The sequence below is a fragment of the Trachurus japonicus genome, chromosome 23 (genome assembly GCF_045865225.1).
Source record: "Trachurus japonicus isolate A0001 chromosome 23, Traja_1.0".
NCBI classification, from domain to species: domain Eukaryota; kingdom Metazoa; phylum Chordata; class Actinopteri; order Carangiformes; family Carangidae; genus Trachurus; species Trachurus japonicus.
The window spans coordinates 4,807,572-4,832,085 of NC_140929.1; the positions used below are offsets into that span (position 1 = coordinate 4,807,572).

At 42.8% G+C, this 24,514-nt stretch overlaps 1 protein-coding gene across 1 annotated transcript; it reads left to right on the top strand.

Annotated features, from left to right (window-relative positions):
* The first annotated feature begins 400 nt into the window (after positions 1-400).
* Positions 401-22,568, top strand: LOC146962377 (endosome/lysosome-associated apoptosis and autophagy regulator family member 2-like). Its single transcript, XM_085769983.1, has 22 exons — positions 401-741; positions 5,010-5,130; positions 5,996-6,185; positions 6,283-6,430; positions 7,187-7,270; positions 7,398-7,503; positions 8,577-8,726; positions 8,807-8,895; positions 10,364-10,544; positions 11,663-11,791; positions 12,067-12,157; positions 12,292-12,394; positions 13,367-13,504; positions 14,296-14,568; positions 15,840-16,013; positions 16,282-16,471; positions 18,151-18,247; positions 18,331-18,432; positions 19,028-19,154; positions 19,263-19,441; positions 20,792-20,954; positions 22,058-22,568. The coding sequence occupies exons 1-22, from the start codon at positions 610-612 to the stop codon at positions 22,127-22,129; spliced, it is 3,039 nt and encodes a 1,012-aa protein (XP_085626109.1). The 5' UTR covers positions 401-609; the 3' UTR covers positions 22,130-22,568.
* The last annotated feature ends 1,946 nt before the right edge of the window (positions 22,569-24,514 follow it).

The window sequence follows — 24,514 nt, forward strand, 5'->3', positions numbered from 1 at the left end:
TAAACAGCAAAATGAGCTGTTTTCAAACCAGGTTTTTGAATTGTTATTTTCACTCATACTTTTGTGGATGCTAATGCTTAATGAGACACTCAACTTTGATATAGCCTAATATAAGCATTTTTAACATTACAAGCCAGCTATGTTTCCACAGGCTTTAATCTGAAAGCAGGTAGCCTACCGGAAGTGCCATTATTACACGCTGTGATTTGACAATGGTGTGGGTCTACATCATAGACTGTAAAAAATAGGCTAACTAACACTTGTTTAAACAGCAAAATGAGCTGTTTTCAAACCAGGTTTTTGAATTGTTATTTTCACTCAGACTTTTGTGGATGCTTAATGAGACACTCAACTTTGGTATAGCAACATGTTACAAGCAAGCCATGTTTCCACAGGCTTTAATCTGAAAGCAGGTAGCCTACCGGAAGTGCCATTATTACACACTGTGATTTGACAATGGTGTGGGTAGAGGAGGAGGAGGAGGAGGAGGAGGGAGAACCAGGCAGGCGCATCAATGACAGGGCCGCCACACGGAGCCTCGCCGCTCGGCCTGTTTCCTGTCTGAGGCTCGGGGCAGCGGACGGACTGATCCGAGCGGAGTGAGTGAGGATGCGGGAGCAGGTGCGGTTCTCCTCCCGGTTCTCCTCCCGGTTCCCCCGCTGCCTTTTACTCCTCGTCGCCGCTCTCACATCATCATCATCATCCGCGTCCACCGACGGAGAGCTGAGGCCGTGCAATGAGGTGAGTGAGCGCTCTTTATTGTCCCATTATCAATACTGTTGTTGTTGTTGTTATTATTATGTCTCATAATAAACTGATATAAAGCTTCTTAGAGACAGAGCTGTGCGATTTAAAAGACTAAAATCAATTCCTTTTTAAAAATCTTTGCTCTCATTAGGATATTTATGTTTATTCTCAGTCATCAAGTTAAGAAAATGGCCATGCAAACAGGAATAAACAACCACAGCAGCACTTAAACGCTTCCTCTAATGCACAATAAAATAAAACACTATAGTAGCCGATATGTCTAACTCGTCCAGTTACTATATATTGGCTCAGCTGTGTCCCGCCGCTCCACGCTGCTGATCGGCTTAAAATCCGCTTCATGTTATAGCCTATATAAATAAACACGCTCCGTAACAGGATGACGCTGAGTGCCGGCCTCCCTCCCCGCCTCTCAGCAGCCTCTTGCCGGCCAGCACGGCCAGGATTACCCGCTGAGGAGGGAGGAAGGGAGGAAGGGAGGGAGGAGGCAGAGCTGTCCTCCAGGATGCTGCCTCATCGATTCCATTGATAATAACAGTGTACAAACTCTATAGCCTATTGATTAGCTGTTATATCAGGTCATCATAACCATTCACTAATGCTTTGCAGACTATTTCTAAGTCATTCATAATAACAACTTTTCCCCTCCTTTTCCTTTTTCCTCAGTCATTAATGAAGGTTAATAATGTCTTCCTCAGTTTGTCACCTATAAATGTTGATAAATAATTAACCAATAGGTTTGACAATAATCAATGAAGTGTGGAGTGGTAAATGTTAAGGAGCTGTTAATGAATGAATGGCCTCCTCTGATTGGTCCGAAGAAGTTATTCTCACTAATGTCTGATCTATAAAACACTAGTAAATGGTTTAATCAACCGATAATAGAGTTATTGATCACAGGTTGTGAATGCAGATTGGTTAAAATGTGGTCACCTCCAACAATTTTCGGTAGCCTAACACTTTAGAATGAGTAGCTACACACTGTTAAGCATTAGTTAAGCGTTAAATACTGAATTCATCATTAGCATGTAATTGAAAAATGTTTTACTCATCATTGATAAGCACTAACCGTGTTTATAAACTACATACTAATGAGTATTGCGTTATAAATGAAGAATTCAGTATTTATTAATGCTTGACTAATGCTTAATAGGCCAATTTTCTCATCACATGTGGAGTTAAAGCATCAAAACCTGTGCATTGGGGCTTTGTTTTCTACTTTTAATATAATGCAACATCCTTTAGAGTGCAAAGCTTCACTCTGGCTCGTCTCCTCCTCCTCCTCCTCCTCCTCCTCCTCCTCCCCCGAACCGAAAGCTGTTCAGCTCAGTCAGCTGGACGGACCAATCAGCCGAGGACGGCGGCGGCCGACCGACCGACAGCAGCAGCTGCATGGCTGCGGCCGAGCAGCGACGACATCTAAGAGGCAGCAGCTCATTAGAGAGAGAGAGAGAGGAAGGAACAGTGGCAGAAAGAAAGAAACCTGCGACTAGACGTAGAATAGCTACAGTAAGAGAAAGAGAGAGAGAAAGAGAAGGAGAGGAAGTAGGACGTGCAAGTGTGTGTGTGTGTGTGTGTGTGTGTGTGTGTGTGTGTGTGTGTGTGTGTGTGGCACAGATAAGCCTGAGCTCTTTTAAATGACTAATCACCTCTCTGCAGCAACAAGCATGGCAATTCATGCTGTGACCCCCCTCTCCTCTCCTCTCTTCTCTCCTCTCCTCTCCTCTCCTCTCCTCTCCTCTCCTCTCCTCTCTTCTCTTCTCTTCTCTTCTCTTCTCTTCTCTTCTCTTCTCTTCTCTTCTCTTCTCTTCTCTTCTCCTCTCCTCTCCTCTCCTTTCCTTTCCTTTCCTCTCCTCTCCTCTCCTCTCCTCCTCTCTCCTCTCATTTCCTCTCCTCTCCTCTCCTCTCCTCCCCCCCCCCCCTTCTCCTCTCCTCTCCTCTCATTTCCTTTCCTCTCTTCTCCTCTCTCCTCATTTCCTCTCCTCCTCTCTCCTATCTCCTCTCCTCTCCTCTCCTCTCCTCACCTCTCCTCTCCTCTCCTCTCCTCTCCTTCCCTCCTGTCCTCTCCTCTCCTCTCCTCTCCTCTCATTTCCTTTCCTCTCTTCTCCTCTCTCCTCATTTCTCCTCTCATTTCCTTTCCTCTCTTCTCCTCTCTCCTCATTTCCTCTCCTCTCCTCTCCTCTCCTCTCCTCTCCTCTCCTCTCCTCTCCTTTCCTCTCCTCTCTCCTCATTTCCTCTCCTCTCCTCTCCTCTCTTCTCCTCTCATTTCCTTTCCTCTCTTCTCCTCTCCTCTCCTCTCCTTTCCTTTCCTCTCCTCTCATTTCCTCTCCTCTCCTCTCCTCCCCCCTCCTCTCCTCTCCTCTCCTCTCCTCTCCCCTCCTCTCCTCTCATTTCCTTTCCTTTCCTTTCCTTTCCTTTCCTCTCCTCTCCTCTCATTTCCTCTCCTCTCCTTTCCTCACCTCTCCTCTCCTCTCCTCTCCTCTCATTTCCTTTCCTCTCCTCTCCTCTCCTCTCCTCTCCTCTCATTTCCTTTCCTCTCCTCTACCTCTCCTCTCCTCTCCTCTCCTCTCATTTCCTCTCCTCTCCTCTCCTCTCCTTTCCTTTCCTTTCCTTTCCTTTCCTCTCCTCTCCTCTCCTCTCCCCTCCTCTCCTCTCCTCTCCTCTCCTCTCCTTTCCTTTCCTTGCCCAACACACAAACAAACATCCACATATCGTCATGGCAACCCGCGCTGAGATTCACCTGCTGCTTGTTTTGTGTGTAAACGGACAAACAGGAGGTGTCGACTCCTCCTCCTGCTCCTGCACTGATGTGCTGATGACGGCGACGGAGGGAAAGGTGATGCTGAATGATGATAAAGAGGACACGGGCGAATGTGTTCCTCCGGTCTCCAGGGTGACTCACGCCGGTTGCCATGGAGACTGGTGAAAAGCAGAAAGAGAGAGAGAGGGAGAGAGAGGGGGAGCCGGGATGAAATCCAAATCCAAACGCCATGACAATCCAACCTTTGAGTCAGGAGATTGAAGGATTTGCAGTGACAGGAGAAAAAGATGGACGTTGATCTGTTCAGTCTGACTCCGATGATATTTGATCACAAAGGACAAAAAGAAAACAAACTCTGATGACGTGATAGATTATTGTTGTCAGGATGGAAACATGTCAACTAAACAGATACAGCTCCAAAGATGATTTTTGAAAACACACAAAAAAGCCTCTTTTTTTTCTTTCAAATATTAATTCACTGTTGTTGTTTCTATTTTTTGATCTAAAAGAAAAGAAACAACTGACATCATGTGCAAACGCAAAACAAACCTCACAGTCCAACATGAATGAGTCTGAGATACGAAGTGAGAATAGAAATAGAGCGGTAGAGCCGCAGGATGTGGAGTTCAGTTCAGTCGTCAGGTTGAGAAAAGGTCAGTGAGCTTAGCTTAGTATAAATAAATATGGGGAAACAGGTTCGTTCTGCCTAAAAGCAACAACATCTGTCTTCTATAGACAATAGAACAACATTTTGTTTGGTGAAAAAAAAAGTTTTTCACTTATTTGTAAAATGAAGTCTTGTTTGAGAAGTTACAGTAAAAATGAACAGACAGCCTATTTTTCACTTTGAGATACATAAGTTACAGTAATACAACTTAAATGACCTTTTTATGTAAATGTGTAGCCTACATAGTGTAAAACCAATAGTGAAAACCAATAAAGAGAGTTGGAAAAAAATGAATAGAAAGTAGAACCTGTAATAAATCAGTTTGATCAGGTTTATTATTGAGCTTCTATAGTGCCCGTCCGGCCTCGTCTGTTGCCGTGGCGATGACACGTGGCGATGACACGTGGCTTTTTTTTTTATAATCAATGTTCAGTTCAGTCAGTTTCAGATGATTCGACTCCTATTTAATGTCAGGAGCGAGCCGGGCGTCCTTGTTGTCCCGACGACCTGCCGCTCCTGCTCTTAATGGACCATTAGTGCGGTCAGTGTTCTCCATCCAGCTCTGGCTGCTGGTTTCCGTGGCGACCTGGGTCAGCCACCACTTTTTATATGACCACACACACACACACACACACACACACACACACACACACACACAGAAAGTCATAGAAATTACTGGATGAACTGGTTTCTTGAGGATAGACTGGAGATATGTATATATACGTGTGTGTGTGTGTGTGTGTGTGTGTGTGTGTGTGTGTGTGTGTGTGTGTGTGTGTGTGTGTGTGTGTGTGTGTGTGTGTGTGTGTGTTGCAGGCGGACTACTACTACCAGTACACAGAGTGCGACAGCATCGGGTCACGGTGGAGAGTCGCCATCCCTCTCCACCCCGGCTCCTGCTCAGACCTCCCACCCCCGACCAGAGGAACAAACTGCTGTGAGTGCTTTGGCTCGCTCAAAAATGTATTAAAGGGATAGTTCAACATTTTGGAAAATTGGCCCATAAATGCCATAATCCCTATAGTCATAGCAGTAGGTTCGTTACCTTTAATCTGTCGGTGCAAGCTATTTTTAGAACGGCGGAGCAGAGCCGTGAGCTGCTCAGAGCTACGCTACGGAGGCTCATAGGATTTCTTGGTTTCCCTCATCAAACTCATCAAATACACAATCCAACAACTCCACAACGCTCTGGTGGACAAGTTGTGACCTGCACATTCACCACGCTATGAGATAATAACACAACGTTACCAGACAGAGTTGTTTTAGAGGGAAATGCAGAGACTGTTGATGAAAAACTGTCCTGGTTTTGCATGAATTTACCTCTAAAACAACTCTGTCTGGTAATGTTCTGTTATTATCTCATGATTATCTCATGAATGAATGAATGAATGAATGAATGAATGAATGGATTGTGTATTTGATGAGTTTGATGAGGGAAACCAAGAAATCCCATGAGCCTCCGTAGCGTAGCTCTGAGCAGCTCACGGCTCTGCTCCACCGTTCTAAAAATAGCTTGCACCGACAATTAAAGGTAACGAACCTACTGCTATGACTATAGGGATTATGGCAATGGGCCAATTTGCCAAAATGTTGAACTATCCCTTTAACATAAGATAACATAATAACAGAACGTTACCAGACAGAGTTGTTTTAGAGGTAAATTCAGAGACTGCTTGATGAAAAACTGCCCCTGACGGGAACGCGCATGAGCGGTTTTGCATGAATTTACCTAGAAAACAACTCTGTGTTTGTGTATTTACGTGTCAAGCCGACCCACTTTTTTCCCTCTCCCTGTCCCGCAGCGTTCTCCTGTCCAGCTGGGATGTTTTTAGAGATGTCCACTCAGGAGTGCACGCCGTGTGCGTCCGGCTCGTACTCGCTGGGCAGCGGTCTCCGCTTCGACCAGTGGGACTCCATCCCTGCGGGCTTCACCAGCCTGGCCAGCTTCCTGGACCCGGGGCCCAACGGAGAGGACAGCCAGGCCTGCAACAGGTGGGAAACACACACACACACACACACACATGGAGAAACATGGAGATATTTTGTTGTTTTTGTGCTGAGTGTGTGTGTGTGTGTTTTGTTGCTGCAGCTCGTCGTGGACGCCGCAGGGTGTGTATCTGGAGTCGAACCGTGACGAGTGCACCGTGTCTCTGGTTTACGCCGTCCATCTGGAGAAGCAGGGCTCGGTCTCCTTCACCTACCAGTACCCCGACAACAACATCTTCTTTGAGTTTTACGTAAGAGTCCTTTAACTCCACACTAAACAACATCACAGACACCAGAGGGGCGGGGGGAGTGGGGGAATCAATACGGTGTAGTAGCATCACGCTATTTTGAGTGGCATTATTATATCAATACAGACACACAACATATCGATCTTTTATTATATAATTTGAAAATACAATTTGCTTTTTTTTTTCAGTCTGTCTATTTTTGCAATCTCATTTTTCAAGAATAAAGATCATTTAAGTGACAGAAACAAACAAGTTGGAAAAGTTTTCATCATTCGCAGTTGAAAAAAAGTTGATGAATGACAATGTAGTTATTAAAAATACTCTCTATATATATGTATGTATGTATATAAAGATATAAAAACTAATAAGGTATTGAGACCTAAGTATTATAATAATATTGTAATCCTCACCCTAAACAGACAGTGATACATTTATATTCATTCAAAAATACAAAATAAATCATTGTGGATTTTCCTGAGTTGTCTGTAAAAGCGAATCTGCCTCAACCTGCTTTATTCAACAGCTTATAAAGGGTTAAACTGTCTCTATAATATAATAAACTAAAGCAATAATTTGACATTTTTTAGGAAAAATTGCCGTTTCCCCTGTCATTAGCGAGCTGCGCAGACGTCTTTGTCAGAGAAACTGAAGGATATTTTTCCAAAATGTCAAACTACTCCTTTAAAAATGCTCTTCTTTAAACATTCATATCTAAAACTGGTTTTCATATTAAATAAAAGTGTGTTAACCTGTGTTCAGGTGAGGAACGAGCAGTGTCAGGAAATGGCCCAGAGCGACGACCAGAAGTGGATCACTAACAACGGAGAGTGGGACACACACACGGTGAGGATATGGTGTGTGTGTGTGTGTTTATATAGGACAGCGTGTTGTGGATTGTGTGTGTGTGTGTGTGTGTGTGTGTGTGTGTGTGTGTCACTGACTGTGTGTGTGTTGTGTGTGTTTGTGTCAGGTGAGTCTGAAGGCTGGTACCAACATCCTGTACTGGAGAACCACTGGGATCCTGGTGGGAGGGAAGATGGTCAAACCTGTGCTGCTCAAGAACATCCAGATCGAAGGTACAGAGCTCATGAGACGTTCAGGAACTCAGCTGTAATGTAGGAAATTTGGAAAAGTGTCTCCTATAGACGGGTTTCTTGTGTACAAACAGGTGCGCGCGCAACCAGGGGGCAAAATTTGACTGCTTCGGAGTTAACTGATATCAATGTAGATGCCGTGTAGGGCTGCAGCAGATATCCGAGTACTCGAGTACTCGCTCGGCTTGGGCGGTATCCGAGTGACATTTTGGATAGCAATTTGAACACATTATAGCATTAGCATGTTACCGTCACAGCGCGACCTGACCATCTCCCAGTGTGTGTAAGTGCCTGTGTGTGCGAGGAGGAGGGAGAGAGAGTCGTGGCCGCCACAGACTCGTTTATTAATGGGAAACGCTGGATGCGCTGGTTGATAAGTTTCGTTTTTATCAGACCCATAGCTAAAATATTCCAGTCACGAATGGATTTCAGATATGTCCAAATACCCAGCTATCATATGGCCTGACATTTGCCGTTATCTCATAGAGAAGCCCAGCGTGTACACAAATGACAATTTGCGTGCATATAAGTCTGTATGTGCAAAACTTTTCATTTTTTTCAAAATTTATATTATTTGTAGTTTAATTTATGACACCGGTGCTGCACAGACTCTCGCCGCCTTTAGGACCTTCGGGACCCCAATCCGCCCTTTCAATGGCCTGGAGCCATAATCTTCTTCCTTTTTTGGCAAACGAATGAGATCCCCTCGGTTTATTATACAATTTCCATCCATCCTTTTGCCGGTTTGTGCAGTTAACAGCACAACAACTCCTTGTCATTTTCGTTTTCTGCTTGACTCCGCTTGTAAACAATGAGAAATGTCCCGCTTTCTGCCCCCTGGCTGCGCGCGCACATCTGCGATGACGTTGCACAGAAACCCGTAACGGTTACTAGAAGTGAAGTAGCGACTGTGGAGACGGGAGTTGGAGAATGTAAATAAAACCACTCAGATGAACTGAAACTTTTTGGATCCAACTCATCCTTATGACTTGAAGTTACTACACATACTCTGTATCAGAAGTGAGTGTGTGTTTGTGTGTCCAACATCTGTCCAGGTGTTGCCTACACGTCCGAGTGTTTCCTGTGCCGACCCGGCTGGTTCAGCTCCGTCCCGGGCTCCTCGTCCTGCCAGCCGTGTCCCAGCAACACCTACTCAGTGAAGGGCTCGTCCTCCTGCTCGCCGTGTCCCCAGCATCAATATTCACGTATGTAACAACACATATTCAGACACAAAGTTTGTTGTCGCTGTGTTTTGAACTCACACGTCGCTCCTGTCCTCTCTCAGATGAAGGATGGGCTGAATGCAAAGTGAGGCCGCCGTGCTCGGAGAAGGATTACTTCCAGATCCACACGGCCTGTGACAGCGAAGGGAAGGTCAGCAACGCACACACAAACACACACACCTGTTCCTATTCACCTAGACAAGGACAAACACACACAAATCTCTTAGTCATGTGGTATAAGTTAAAGGGAAAGTGTACTATTGGATGAATTGTCAGTTTAGCTTTGATTTGTAGATAAATGATGTTGATTTTAACACAAATTGACCACAAATACTCACAATTTTGGTTTTATATTTGATGAATGTTTCATTTTCGTGAATATTTGCACAGGATTACCACTGTGTTATTGACATATGAGGCGGATAATCTGTTTTAAATGCAAAAATGTATGATAACACACCACAAAAACATGTTATATAAGTGCTATCTTGTGTTTTTACTGTATTTTCTAGTAAGTGATGTGTTTGTACGGGGGTGAGCTGGTAGATTAAAAGCAGTGTGGACGTGTTGTGCTGTGCTGCTGTACCAGAAACAGGAGACGTCAGTAAAGAAATGATGAAGCACTTTGCATGTCTGTCACTTGATCTACAGCAAACTCAGCTTTACTGATGTTTTGTCAGAGAGGCAGAAAGGAAACTCCTCCTCTATTGTTGATGCTACTGTTGCTTTTTATGTCTTTTAAAAAGGGATACGCCAGCATTTTCTTTTTTCGTGTCTTGCCTCACTCCCGAGTCCATGACCAGCAGATAGACACCATCCTTTCTACTGTGCGTGCAGTAACAAGGGAGATAGAGCCGTATCGCCCGTAATTAGTTTAGCTCAAATGCTGGAAGTGTATAGGTAGTGTTAGCCTGCCTCCTACCGAGCCGAAATCAGCAGTCAGAATTTCATTTTAGCTCTAAACTCTGTAAATATATCACTTTATCAACATTTCAAACATGTTTAGGCGAGAAAGTAGCCGTTTAGATCAGCAGTGTGTCGTTAATTTGTCTAAATACCAGCTGTTTACAATTTTGTTCGGACGAATTCGACGCTACTCAAGCTAGCCGTTGTGACCAACGCACTTCCGGTTACTTTCACAAAATAAAACACCCGTTGCCCTTTACATACAGAAAACCATGACGATAGAATTTGTGCTTTTACTTTGAAATAGGAAGCTAACCTACCCTCCATGTAGCTAGCTTGAACCAAAATAAACCGTCTTTGCTTGAACCCTCCGTTTTGACCGATCTCGTCCCGTTACCGGGCTTCGACCGCTCAAGATGCCTTACCGGAGAGTTTTGTCAGCTCTGAGACGAAGATCGGCCCGCCGGTTTCTGTTCAGAGTTGCTGATGAGTTTCTCTGATGACTTTAGGAGGAGGCAGGCTAACACTACCCATACACTTCCAGTGTTTGAGCTAAGCTAATTACGGGCGATACGGCTCTATCTCCCTTGTTACTGCACGCACAGTCGAAAGGATGGTGTCTATCTGCTGGTCATGGACTCGGGAGTGAGGCAAGACACGGAAAAAAAAAAGTTGGCGTATCCCTTTAAACTCTATTTTTTCGTTTCTTTCAGACTCAGGTGTTGTATCGTTGGGTGGAGCCGAAGATCTGTGTGGAGAACGCGACGGGAGCCGTGGAGCTGCCTGCGACGGGACAGAGAGAGCCCTGCCCCCCCTGTAACCCCGGTTACTACAACAGCAACGACTCCACCTGTCTGCCCTGTCCTCATGGAACCCACTCCGACGGCACCTACGGTAACACCTGTACACATCTGGGCACACCTGGGCACACCTGTAGCTACACATCTGGCACAAATAAACCAATACTGTATGGATACAAGATCGTTTTAATCAGTATAATCAGGCCTTTTATACATAGTATGTATCTAATCATCATAAATGTATGTTTATATTATGTCAATTTTGTCCTGTTGTCCAGTTTCCTCCCTTCCTTCCTCCCTTCTTCATCCTTCCTTGAGCCAATCTGTTCCCTTCCTCTATCCTTATTTCCTTCCCTTATCCCTTCCTTCTTTCCACCATCCCTCTTCCCTTCCTTCCTTCCTTTTTTCTCCCTTCTTTCCCTTCATCCTTGCTTCTTCCTTCCTTAAGCCAATCTGTTCCCTTCCTCCATCCTTCTTTCCTTCCCTTCTCCCTTCTGTCTTTCCACCATCCCTTTCCCTTCCTTTCTTTCTTCCTTCCTTCATTCCTTTCTTCCTTCCTCCCTTCTTTCTCTTCGTCCTTCCTTCTTCATCCTTTCTTGACCCAATCTGTTCCCTTCCTCCATCCTTTTTTCCTTCCTTTCTCCCTTCCGTCTTTCCACCATCCCTTCCTTCCTTCCTTCCTTCCTTCCTTCCTTCCTTCCTCCCTTCTTTCCCTTCGTCTTTCCTTCTTCTTCCTTCCTTGACCCAATCTGTTCCCTTCCTCCATCCATCCATCCTTCCTTCCTTCCTTTCTTCCTTCCTTCTTTCCCTTCATCCTTCCTTGACCCAGGAGGACAAAAGGAGGTTTAAATGGCGCTTTTCATGTTGCCCAAAGTCACTTTAAATGAGTTAAATGGGCCACAGTAACATGTTGTATTATATCTCATTATTACTATATTATTATTATCTTCTATAGCAGTAACCACTTGTCTATTGATTACTTTGTTATAATCTGCCCATTGTTTTCTTGATGTAATCAGTTAAACCTGTAGTATGGTGCATTCGAATTGATGTCATAAATGATAATTAAAAATCTTTACAGTTACTGGAAACAGCACCTGCTCTTTCATGCGACACTGCAAAGAAGTGTAAACACTATAATGTACCAGAGAAGAGTTATTGTAGTGTCTATATAAAGCATCTTGTGTGTGTGTGTGTGTGTGTGTTTACCAGCGTGCGCTGAGTGTCCTGCGGGGACGGAGCCCGTGTTGGGCTACGAGTATAAATGGTGGAACGTGCTGCCGTCCAACATGAAGACTTCCTGCTTCAACGTGGGCAACTCCAAATGTGACGACATGAACGGTGAGCGACAGGAAACAAACTGTTGTAGAGACAGAGTGAGATTTATGACACGTGATCAAAATAAAGGCTGGGGGGAAAAAAAACTACCGTACCCAAAAATTAGCATTTAAATATAGAAAATAAAGTCATTTATTATCTCTTCTCACTGTGACAGATACATTTTAACAACCACTGTTGTCCTGTCTCATGATGCGTTCACTGTCTGATGTATAAAGTTGTAATTTGAAAGCATCATGTCTGTCTTTTTGTTTTTGTTGTTGTTGTGTCTCCGTCAGGATGGGAGGTGGCAGGAGACCACATTCGCAGCGGAGCAGGAAGCTCAGACAACGACTATCTGATCCTCAGCCTGCATGTTCCCGGCTTCAAGTACGTATAGATCGAGTTATGAAAAAACACACTAGCCTACAGCAATATGTGGTTGTGTGTGTGTGTGTGTGTGTGTGTGGTTGTGTGTGTGTGTGTTAACCCGCTGCCTGTGTTGTTGTGTGTTTGTGTGGCAGGGTCCCAGCTTCGCTTTCGGGGATGACCGGTGGAGAGTTTGGCCGCATCACCTTTGTGTTCGAGACCATCTGCTCCGCCGACTGTGAGCTCTACTTCATGATGGTGTGTGCTTGACCTGTGTGTGTGTGTGTGTGTGTGTGTGTCAGTGTGTTCGGAGCAGAGTGTGGTGATTTACTATTTTCCACAACAAGAACACCCATGTTGTTGTTTTTTCCTCCATCCTTCCTTCTTTCCTTCCTTTCTCCCTTCCTTCTTTCCACAATCCTTTTCCTCTTCCTTCCTTCCTTCCTTCCTTCCTTCGTCCGTCCGTCCTTCTGCTTCCTTCCTTGCCCTAATCTGTTCCTTCCCTCCATTTTTCTTTCCTTCCTTTTCCCCTTCCTTCCCTTCGTCCTGACTTCTCCTTCCTTCCTCTTTTGATCCAATTGACCCAATCTGTTCCCCCCCTTCATATTTCTTTCCTTCCTTTTTCCATCCTTCTTTCCACAATCCTTTTTCCCTTCCTTCCTTCGTTCCTTCCTTCCTGTTCAACTATCTTACCTTCCTTTTTCCCTTCCTTCTTTCCTCCCATCTTTCCCTTTGTCCTTTTTCCTTCCTTCCTTCCTTCCTTCCTTACTTACTTCCTTCCTTCCTTCCTTCGTCCGTCCTTCTGCTTCCTTCCTTGACCTAATCTGTTCCCTCCCTCCATATTTCTTTCCTTCCTTTTTCCTTCCTTCTTTCCACAATCCTTTTCCACTTCCTTCCTTCCTTCCTTCCTTCTTTCCTTCCTTCCTTCCTTCCTTCCTTCCTTCCTTCCTTCCTTCCTTCCTTCCTTCCTTCCTTCCTTCCTTCCTGTTTGACCCAATTGACCCAATTGACCCAATCTGTTCAACAATCTTACCTTCCTTTTTCCCTTCCTTCTTTCCTCCCATCTTTCCCTTTGTCCTTCTGCGTTCCTTCCTTCCTTCCCTTCGTCCTTCCTTCCCTGACCCAGGAGGACAACAGGAGGGTTAAATGAATATTGATAACCCTAACCCTGTAATAATCCAGCAGCTCATGTTCTCCGGTCTAATTGTGTTGCCGTGGCGCCCCCTGCAGGACGTGAACAGGAAGAGCACCACGGTGGTGGAGTCGTGGGAAGGCACCAAGGAGAAGCAGGTGTACTCACACAGCATGACCAGGAACGCCTCTGTCACCTACACGTGGGCGTTTCAGAGAACCAACCACGCGCTGGACGTGAGGACATTTAAAGATTTAAAGCTTGTGCAACATCTTTGGATTTAAATTATCACTTTAAAGGGATAGTTCAACATTTTGGCAAATTGGCTCATTTATTTTTAGGAGTAGGAGGTTCGTTACCTTTAATTGTCGGTGCAAGCTATTTTTAGAACGGCGGAGCAGAGTCGTGAGCTGCTCAGAGCTACGCTACGGAGGCTCATGGGATTTCTTGGTTTCCGGTCATTAAACTCATCAAATACACAATCCAACAACTCCAAAACGCTCTGGTGGACAAGTTGTGACCTGCACATTCACCACGCTATGAGATAATAACACAACGTTACCAGACAGAGTTGTTTTAGAGGGAAATGCAGAGACTGCTTGATGAAAAACTGTCCCTGAAGGCAACAAGCATCAGCAGTTTTGCATGAATTTCCCTCGAAAACAACTCTGTCTGGTAACGTTGTGTTATTATCTCATAGCGTGGTGAATGTGCAGCTCACAACTTGTCCACCAGAGCGTTGTGGAGTTGTTGGATTGTGTATTTGATGAGTTTGATGAGGGAAACCAAGAAATCCCATGAGCCTCCGTAGCGTAGCTCTGAGCAGCTCACCGCTCTGCTCCGCCGTTCTAAAAACAGCTTGCACCGACAATTAAAGTTAACGAACCTACTGCTATGACTATATTATATTATGGCAATGGGCCAAATTGCCAAAATGTTGAACTATCCCTTTAAATATCCAGGACGTATGAATATGAACCTCAGCTCACGTCTCCATCCTCATCCTCATCCCTGTGTGTGTTTACAGGTGCGTAGCTACGTCAGCGACACGGTGAAGCTCTACTCCATCAGCGTCACCAACGTGCTGGACGGCGTGGCCTCGGCGTGCCGCGCCTGCGCTCTGGTCCCGCAGAACTCGCAGCGGGCCGGATCGTCCTGCGTCCCCTGTCCCGCCGGCTTCTACATCGACAGAGACACCAACCGGTGCCAGGAGTGTCCGCCCAACACGCACCTGGCAGGACGACACACCTACGGGCAGGACGCGTGCGTGGCGTGCGGACCGGGGAGCATCAGCAACAAGGTGGAGTGACGTCAGACTGAATTTTTGATCGGTAACGCTTTAATTTACAGGCCGCTAATGACGTAGTAATGGCATGAAATAGCCATGGGATAAAAAAGTAATTGCATCATAATGTCTAGAAATGCAGCAAGCCCAGCTTCTATGGCAAGCAGATTTAACATTTAAAAGCTAAGTTTGACTATCCGGAATTAACATTGTAGATATCAACGTCTTTTGTTGTAGTTGGATTTTTCATTCAAGATTTCAGATATCCACAACTACGATCTTCCTAGGACAAATAACGCCACTTTTGCCATTCATGTGTATGGGGTTTGTCATTACAGATACCTACAATTAAGTTGCAGATATCCGCTATGTGAATTACGGATATCTGTAACTGAATTACGACTATTCCTAATTCCAGTTTGAGATATCTACAACTTCATTTCTCCTAGTAGATATCTTTAATTGAGGTGAATTAAAGATATCTTGAACTGGAATTATGACTAGTCAGAATCAAATTGTAGATATCTCAAACTGGAATTAGTACTAGTCGTAATTCAGTTACAGATATCCATAATTCACATAGCGGATATCTGCAACTTAAATGCACTTTGGTAGTAAAGTGTTTTTCTTAATTCTTGCAGCACTATGCACTTTAACGCATTGTGTGGACTATTTACATTTTTTACTATGCACTGAGAGCATTATGCATTATTGTTATTAACAGTAATTTATTATTAATAGCATGTTTTTATTATCTGTACTACTTGTTTTTATGTACTACTGCACTATGTTGTGGCCAGTGATGTGTTGATGTCTTGGTGCTGTCTTCAGTCTGTTGTGTTTGTGATGCCTGCTTCAAATTCAATTTCCCTCGGGATATAAATAAAGCCGAACCTGAACCTGAAATAGCCTAGAAATAACGGTCAATTTCATAGTGATGTTGAGAAATATAGGCAAGAAAAAAACGATTGATTGCGTAGTAATAGCCCAGAAATAATTGATTGTAATTGACAACTGCTAGGACTTGGTGGAGAAAAATTCTGGCCTTTCCCCCAAAAAAAGCATGAAAAGCATGTGTAATATTTTGCCTTTATGAAAAACATGACATTACTATGAAATTGACATTATTTGTTGCCTATTTCTTGACATTTAATTATTTTTTATTTCTTGTCATTATCACATAATTAGCGGCCTGTAAATTAAACGGTTACCAAATGATCTTTTAATATCGTTTAAAGTTAAAGATACTGACACGTTTATCTTCTGGGGGTTTTTTTTTCTTAAAGGAGCACTCCCGTTGCTATAGCGACTGCCTCTTCACCCACACGGAGAACAACCGCACGCTGACCTTCGACCTCGGCCCCATGAGCGACGTGGCCTCCATGACCATCGGGCCGAGCTTCACCTCCAAAGGCACCAAATACTTGCACCTGTTCAACATCAGCCTGTGTGGCCACGAGGTGTGTGACACGCACACACACACACACACACACACACACACACACAGACTCACAAACACACACACAGACTCACAAACACACACACACTATCTCCTCTGAGCTCCAGTTCCAAGAAACCAAATTGAATTTAATCTCATGCAGTTGCAACATCACCGCACTGTGATGAGAAGATAATATGCTGCAGGGGAGAGATATCAGGCGTAACCATAGCAACTGACAGATGATGTGTGTGTGTGTGTGTGTGTGTGTGTGTGTGTGTGCGCTACAGGGCAGGAGAGCGGCCGTCTGCACCGATAACGTCACCGACGTGTCCAACAAAGACGAGCAGAGCGACGCGGCCCCGTTCGTCAACTCGGTGGACAGCTTCATCTGCCAGTCGACCGTCATCCCGGCGGACGGGCGCGGCTTCAGGATGGCCATCTCCTCCCAGTCCATCAGCCTCGCAGACACCTTCATCGGTACAGTACAGTCGCTACGACGGCGGTGAAGCTGCAGCGTCTTGGATAATTCCATTATTATGCAGATGATACAACTCTATATAGTCATGGTCCCACACCAATCTGCCTTCAACGGGTTCCAACAGGCTCTTGTTGAGCATAGGCTTGTTCTGAACCCAGAGAAGACCAAATGCATGTTCTTCTCTAGGACTCAAGTGACTAATAGTAACATCAGAATACACACCTTACAGAAAAATACACACATTGAGACTACTGAGTCTTATAAATATTTGGGCATCTGGTTGGATAGTAAGCTGTCATTCCAAATAATCAAAAAACTGAAAAAACTTGGTTTTCTCTTCAGGAATAAATCGTGTTTTTCTCTTACCAGCAGAAAAACAATAGTACAATCAACAATTATGCCTGTCTTTGATTATGGGGACACCTTGTACATGCATCCCTCCTCCTCCTTTCTGAGCAGGGCCGGCCCTAGGATTTTGGTGGCCCCCTAAACAAGATTTTTGTTTGTGGCCCTGCACTCTAAGCGCAAACACCAAATCACTGGTTAAAACTGAATACAGACATGTTTATGCCCTCTGAGGTTTGAGGCCATTTTCTTGACTTTTACATATTTTCTTAAATTTATCTTTTTAAGATACTTGCAGATGTAACAATACTCAAGTGTTTTATGTCTAAATATTAGAACCTCCGCTGTAAGCACACTGAGGCCAGTTTGTCCTAGAACACTGTAGAAAGAAATAATTTAGGCCAAATGCTGGAAATTTGAGGTCTGCTTTTTGAAAAATTTCAAATCCCTCGTGAAAACACTCCTTCAGTCATGAGAATGAACTGTTTTTTGGTGCTTGAAATAGGATATGAATACAGTAATAGATAAGTGTAGAAAACAAGTCTAAAATGAAATTTTGTAAGATAGCTTTTTGAGCACAAATGTTGTCATTCTGCCGTTCTATTTTCACCAAATGTCTCAAATGTGAGATAAAAGAAGCTGAATATTGACTTCACATTACATATAAAGCTCATAGCGGTTGTGCAGACCTCAGGATGTTTAAATGACTTGAATGAACCCCGGTACCTTTCTGATCATGTGGCCCCCCACCTAACGGCTGTGGCCCTAAACAACCGCATAGAGTGTTTATGCCAGGGGCCGGCCCTGTTTCTGAGGCCTCTTGATGCAGTGTTTCACAGTGCTTTATGTTTTGTTACAGGCGATGGGTTCTCCACCCATCACTGTGTCTTATATGAAAGAGTGGGTTGGTCTTCTCTCTTCTCGTAGAGAGCAACATTGCCTCTTGTTTATTTATAAAGCTTTGATTGGGAAGCTCCCAACCTACTTAATGTCCTTGTTGCACTTCAGTCTACCAAGACCCACCCGCTCAGCATCATTTATCAGGTTAGACATTCCACTTGTAAATACAGAGGGAGGAAAGAAAGCTTTTAGTTTCTTTGCCCCGGACAAGTGGAATAAACTGTGTAAAGTTGTGTTTGGTTTTGCTTGTATTCTTGTTTTGTTTGGTCGTTGTTGCTGTTGTGTGTTGTTCTATCTCTGTAATCAGGGCGTCATTGAAAAAGATAGCCTGCTCTCAATTGGCTTCCCAGAATAAAAAAAGGTTGGAAATGAAAAAATCAGCAGCTTCTGATCGACATGTCTGACTCTGTTTCTTCTTCTTCTTCTTCTTCAGGAGCGACAGTCGACTCCGTCCTCAACGGCGTCAACGCCCAACCGGAGCTTTTCCCCGAAAACCCTAAAGACGTTCCAGACATCAACTTCTTCTACAGGTCCAGAAACACAAAGACAGAGAGTCAGTGTGTCATTGTTGTTGTGTTTTGTCCTCACTGTGTGTTGTTTTTTTTTCTTTTAGGTCGAACCAGCCGACGGCCTCGTGCGATCAGGGCCGGAGTTCAGTCGTCACTGTTCGCTGTAACCCAGAGAAGTCTGAGCGAGGAGAGCTGTCTGTGCCCAGGTAGCTTATTATAAACTGTAACTCATGTAGGAAGTGTAAAACTACGTGTCAAATTATGTCAGAAATATGTTTTTTTTTTACTATTTCCAAGTGTCTAAAAAATGTCATTTTGGGGGTGTTTTTTGTTTGATTAGTCAATATGAGTGTGAACATGATACAACAAGTTATATACCATGAATAAAAACATACATTATTGTGCACATTGGCTTTGGACAGTGAAAACTAAGATTAGATAAGAAAAACATAGATTATGCACATTACATATACAATTTAAATAGAATTGGAATTTAAACATTCAAGGTAAAATATTGCACCAAGTAGAATAAATACTGGACAGTGATATATAGAGATAGTAGTTATGGAGTAAAAAGAGATAACAGTGACGGAACAGAAGCAGATTTATTAATTTATTAAAAGATTATTGAGCCTTTTGTTGAAGAGAAAATTACATTTGAGTACAATATAATGGGACACAAATGTTTAAAATTAAAAATGTATATACAATGAAAATGAAATACTATTTTTTTTATACAATTAAAGTGTAAATCAGATAAAAATTTAGTGTGTGTGCGTCTGTGTTTCTGTGTGTGTGCAGCTTGTGTCCTGCAGGAACGTGTGATGGTTGTACGTTTAACTTCCTGTGGCAGAGCTCCAGCGCCTGTCCGCGCTGCGCCGAGGACGACTACCACCGGATCGAGGGTGCCTGCAAGGGAGGCGTTCAGGTAACACACACAGCGTAGGAATTACAGGAACTGATAAAACAAAACAAAACAAAACAAAACACACCCTTGTCTCATCCTTCCTCTCTCTCTCTCTCTGTCTCTCTCTAGGAAACTCTGTACGTCTGGAACGAGCCCAAGTTGTGCACCAAAGGAGCGTCGCTGCCGTCCAGAAGCTCCGCCCCCTGCGAGGCCATCGCCCTGTGGCTGAAGGTCGGCGTAGGCGGCGGGGCGTTCGTGGCCGTGCTGCTCATCTCCCTCACCTGCTACTTCTGGAAGAAAAACAAGAGGTGAGACGGAGGAGAGGGAAGCTGCTGGTTTATTTAACCCCGTGAGTCCAGGACAACGTGCTCATTAGGATCAGTGCAGCCGTTAGTTAGAGGCAGAGACGTCAGCAACACGCACAACGTTTTATTTACAGTGTCAGACACAAGTGAACTCTACAGCAGTGTTTTTATTTTCATTTTCCACGTTGGCGCATTCATGTTTTTTAGTTTAGTTTTATGCTAGAAGCTTTTTTAGTTCCCTTTTCCTGTGTCCGTGTATAATAATGAGCTAAGCAATAACAATAATTAGCACAGATAATGATACTGATAGTAATTCTAATGCTAAGAAAGATAATAAATGATAATACAATAATAATATGATGATAAATAATAATGGCTGTCGGTAAACATCTGTTTTACCTTCTTAAAATAAAATGAAAGAATCCACTGAAATAAAAATTCAGCTATTAAAGAAAATTATCCACCGTTAGGGAAGAAAAATCACTGACTCATCATGATATGTGTGATGAAAATATTTTGAACAAAGACAATGAAAGTTATGAGGAACAAATGTGATATTTCAAGGAAAATGTTTCTCTTTTCTAAAGTCAAAAATGTAAGAGAAAGAAAATACAATATATAAAATCATAAATAAATCGCTTTTCTGGAGACATTTTTGAGATCAAAACAAATCATAATTTTCTTAGAATAATGTCCAAAATGTTCAAATGAAAGGTCGAAATGTTATGACACACTGCAAAAATTCAAAATCTTTCCAAGAATATTTGTCTTATTTCTTGTCAAAATGTCTAATTTCTAGTCAAAACAAAACTCTTTTCACTTACAATAAGAATCCTCACCTAAAAATGAACTTGTTTTTAGATCATCTTCATTTGTTTCAAACAAATTTTCACTTGAAATAAGTAGAAAAATCTGCCAGTGAAAGGAAGTTTTTTGTGCTTGTAATAAGAAAGAAAAACTTGCTCCACTATCAGATTTTTCTACTTATTTCAAGTGAAAATATGCTTAAAAGAAGTAAAGTCTAAAAACAAGCTACTTTTTAATGTGATGAGTCTTGTTTTAAGTATAAGTAGATTTGTTTTGACTAGAAATAAGACAAATATTCTTGGTAAGATTTTGAGTTTTTGCAGTGCAGTATGTGTTGTCTGAGAACAGATGAGAGCAGCCTGACTGATTTGAAGTTACAGGTCCTGGCAGATAGAAAAACATTAAATGATGAGTCAGTGAAGAACAGCTGGTTTTAGTCCAGACGACTGAATCAGTCACGGCACTGGAATTACTTTTTTCTTTTTTTTTTTTTTAAACGCCGAGCTGCTGCCTCATGATGACAAAGTGTCTGTGGTCTGTGTTCAGGCTGGAGTACAAGTATTCTCGCCTGGTGATGTCGGCCAACAAGGAGTGCGAGCTGCCAGCTGCAGACAGCTGTGCTCTGGCTGAGGGAGAGGAGCCCGATGACGACGTGGTCTACGCCCAGAAACCAACACTGCTGGGGAAACTCCGCGCCATCGCCAACAAGGTGAGTATCAGCAGAAAGAGACGTTTGAGAAGATGAAAATGATGTATTTTTACATTTTTCAAGTCATATTTTTTTATAGAAGAATTAAGAAAAGTACAAAATACTTGGGAGATGATGAAGAAAATGACCTCCACCAAGTCTTTTCTGTAACCTCACATTAAATGTAAAACATCCCCACGTATATAAACAGACATTACAGTGTTTAGAGCTATGAATTAATAGAATTTCAAAATAAGAAGCTTTTTTATTAGGTTGACATACAGTTGGTCCTTCAGCAAAAGAATAGAGCAAATTAAGTGGATAAAAACAAAACTATAGTTAAAGATAAACATAAACCTACCCATAAAATATAAGAAAAAGTATGTCCTTAAACTTAAAATGTATATGAGAAAAACAGAAAATGTGAGGATATTTTATTTTGAAAGTAAAAAAGAAGAAAAGATTCAGCCCAGTTGTAATAAATCAAATAAAAAGAAGCCCAATATGACAACATGAATAAGAAAAACAGATTGAGTGGGTTTGTAATTAATTTTCTTACTAGCATATATTTAAAGGGATAGTTCAACATTTGGGCAAATTGGCCCATTGCCATAATCCCTATAGTCATAGCAGTAGGTTCGTTATCTTTAATTGTCGGTGCAAGCTATTTTTAGAACGGCGGAGCAGAGCCGCGAGCTGCTCAGAGCTACGCTACGGAGGCTCATGGGATTTCTTGGTAAATTCATGCAAAACCGCTGATGCGCGTTGCCTTCAGGGACAGTTTTTCAGCAAGCAGTCTCTGTATTTCCCTCTAAAACAACTCTGTCTGGTAACGTTGTGTTATTATCTCATAGCGTGGTGAATGTGCAGGTCACAACTTGTCCACCAGAGCGTTTTGGAGTTGTTGGATTGTGTATTTGATGAGTTTGATGAGGGAAACCAAGAAATCCCATGAGCCTCCGTAGCGTAGCTCTGAGCAGCTCACGGCTCTGCTCCGCCGTTCTAAAAATGACTTGCACCGACAATTAAAGGTAACGAACCTACTACTGCTATGACTATAGGGATTATGGCAAAATGTTGAACTATCCCTTTGTAATATGTGTGTGTGTGTGTGTGTGTTTCAGCACGAGGGCGGAGAGAGCGGTGAGTCGGTGCAGCTGAACTCCTCCCAGTCTGATCGATGGGTGCTGGGATGAACAGACACAGTCGGTCGGTCGTTGCCACAGAGTTAAATAACGGAGGAACATTCAGTCAGTGAAGGCGTCACTGTCGCCTCCTTATGTGACCTTTGACCCCCCAAATACACCAATACAGTCACCAATAATACAGATCCCAGTTCAGTTCACTGGAGAACGTTTGCCTGGTTCGCTGCTGCTGCTGGACACTCGGCTTTTTTTACCCCCTCGACTCTATAGAGCCAACAGGAAACACAGTCAGTCCTGCTTTAACGCCGCCCGTCGCCATGGATGATTCAACCGGAAGATTAAAAAAAAAGAAAAATACCCTGCTTTTAATGTTTTTTGTATATTTTGTATTTTCATTTGGTATTTTCTGTTCAGAGTCATGTATTTATATCAATGTTTATGTTATGATGATGATGACAAACCTTTATTAAAGTCTGATTTGGCTTTGGGATTCTGTTTGTGTGGATGTTTTTGAGTTCAGAAAAATGACGATGATCATAATATAATAGGCCTAATAGCTACATAAAAACATAGATATGATAGAAAAGCAAAAAGAAAAGAAGATGACAACAATAGTAGAACTACTGATAGGAATGATAAGAATAAACGAAGGCCATAAAGTCCTGATAGACAGCGTTCCTACGCAAGTATGGAAAAGTATGGAATTTGATTTTATACATTTCCAGGTCTGGAAAATGAAAATTATTGTAGGGAAATACATTTATCTTAATACTTACCTGGGTTTGGTCTTATCTGAAGTTATTTGGGTAGATTATTTTGTATGTGCTATAGCTACAATCTCCTGGAAATTATTTGGCAACATAATGGCATACAATACAACAGTGGTTCCCAACCTTTGTTGGCTTGTGACCCCATTTTGACATCACAAATGTCTGGCAGCCCCCACGATCTTGTGATATTGCGGCTGTCAATCAAGGTACGCCAGCTCAGATAATTTTATATGCTGCATTTTATTTGAACTCGATTTATATTTGAGAAAGTGAAAGTATAGAATACAGTTGTTTAAGATTGTGTGTGGTGTTTTTAATCATAATTTCAAAAATAATAATAATTGGTTTAAAAAATAGACATTTCAGGCGACCCCATTTGAATTCTAGGCGACTCCACATGGGGTCCTGACCCCAAGGTTGAAAAACACTGGCATATAAACTCAGAATAATGAAAACAAGTGATTAATTGCATCATTTATTTACATGATACACATCTCATTAGTCAAATGTCACAAATTATTTGAATTTTTAGTTTCTGGAACTTTTAGATTCTGGAAAAAAGTATGAAATTTTGAAATGTCTAATGTGTAGGAACCCTATGAGAATATTACTGTTAGATATTGTAATGTAATATTGCTGTGTATTTGAACGCAGCAGTGAACAGTGCACATATAATGGACAAAAAAAACATAACATGTAAATCCAGTGCCCTGGTGGTGCGTTCAGGGACCGGGCACAACCGAGCAACATGTGGTTGTGTAGAACCGGGGTCATCGTCCGGCTGGTCCCTCTTTGCACAGCCGACGGCCACGCCTCCTCTCCGGCTCCTCCTCCTGCTCTCTCTCCCTCCTCCTCCTGCTGCTCCTGCTCCTCCTGCTCTCCGGCCATCGACGAAACTTCAAAGCGGACTTTTACTTCTTTTTTTTGGTTTGTGTTTTGTCTTTTTCCACCTGAAGCAGCGCAACTTTCTGCGGCTGAATCTCGACGCGAAGATGAGTTCAAGTTCGTAGCTAACGGTAGGAAACTGAAACTGTAACGTTTGTTTTCCCTTTAGCTTTCCCCCCCTCTCTCCTCTCCTCTTGTCTTTCTGTCTGTCTCATCTCTCTCTCCCAGGGCATGGACATGAAAACAATCACGGCCCAAGCGAGCAAAAAAAAAGCAACTTATCGTCGAGTATTTAAACATTTAAGAGTTTTATCAGCACGAAAACGGTTAAATTAGCTAGTTTGGCTAACGGGCGCGTGCGTATGTTTGTTCAGTTTAATCGGAAACTTTCGTTAAAAACCGCAGATTGAAGTTCGGAGCAGTGACGTCACGCCAGAGCTACAGAAGCTACTAAACACTGTTTTATTAGGAAACTATTTAGCTTTATTTGGACATTAACTAATCAAATAATCCATCAAAGACGTTAAATAGGTTAGTTATTACACTTTTAATTAAAAATATAGGCCTATCACTGTTTTCTTGGACTGCCTTTAGCATTTTATTGTACAAGTGGTGTAAAAGCAAGAAAAGAATGGCTACAGCACGTTGAACATGAAATAAAACAGCCAAGTAGATAGTGGTAATAGTAGATTGATGAAATATAAACTAATATGTTGTGTTCTTAATTGATTCTCCAGCTTTATTTGGACATTAACTAATCAAATAATCCATCAAAGACGTT

Excerpts from the sequence above, each read along its gene's own strand:
- LOC146962377 (XM_085769983.1), top strand. The coding sequence starts at position 610 with ATGCGGGAGCAGGTGCGGTTCTCCTCCCGGTTCTCCTCCCGGTTCCCC. Across the intron at positions 10,545-11,662 it reads CCACTCCGACGGCACCTACG|CGTGCGCTGAGTGTCCTGCG; the intron begins GTAACACCTGTA and ends TGTGTTTACCAG. Across the intron at positions 16,472-18,150 it reads CCTCGCAGACACCTTCATCG|GAGCGACAGTCGACTCCGTC; the intron begins GTACAGTACAGT and ends CTTCTTCTTCAG.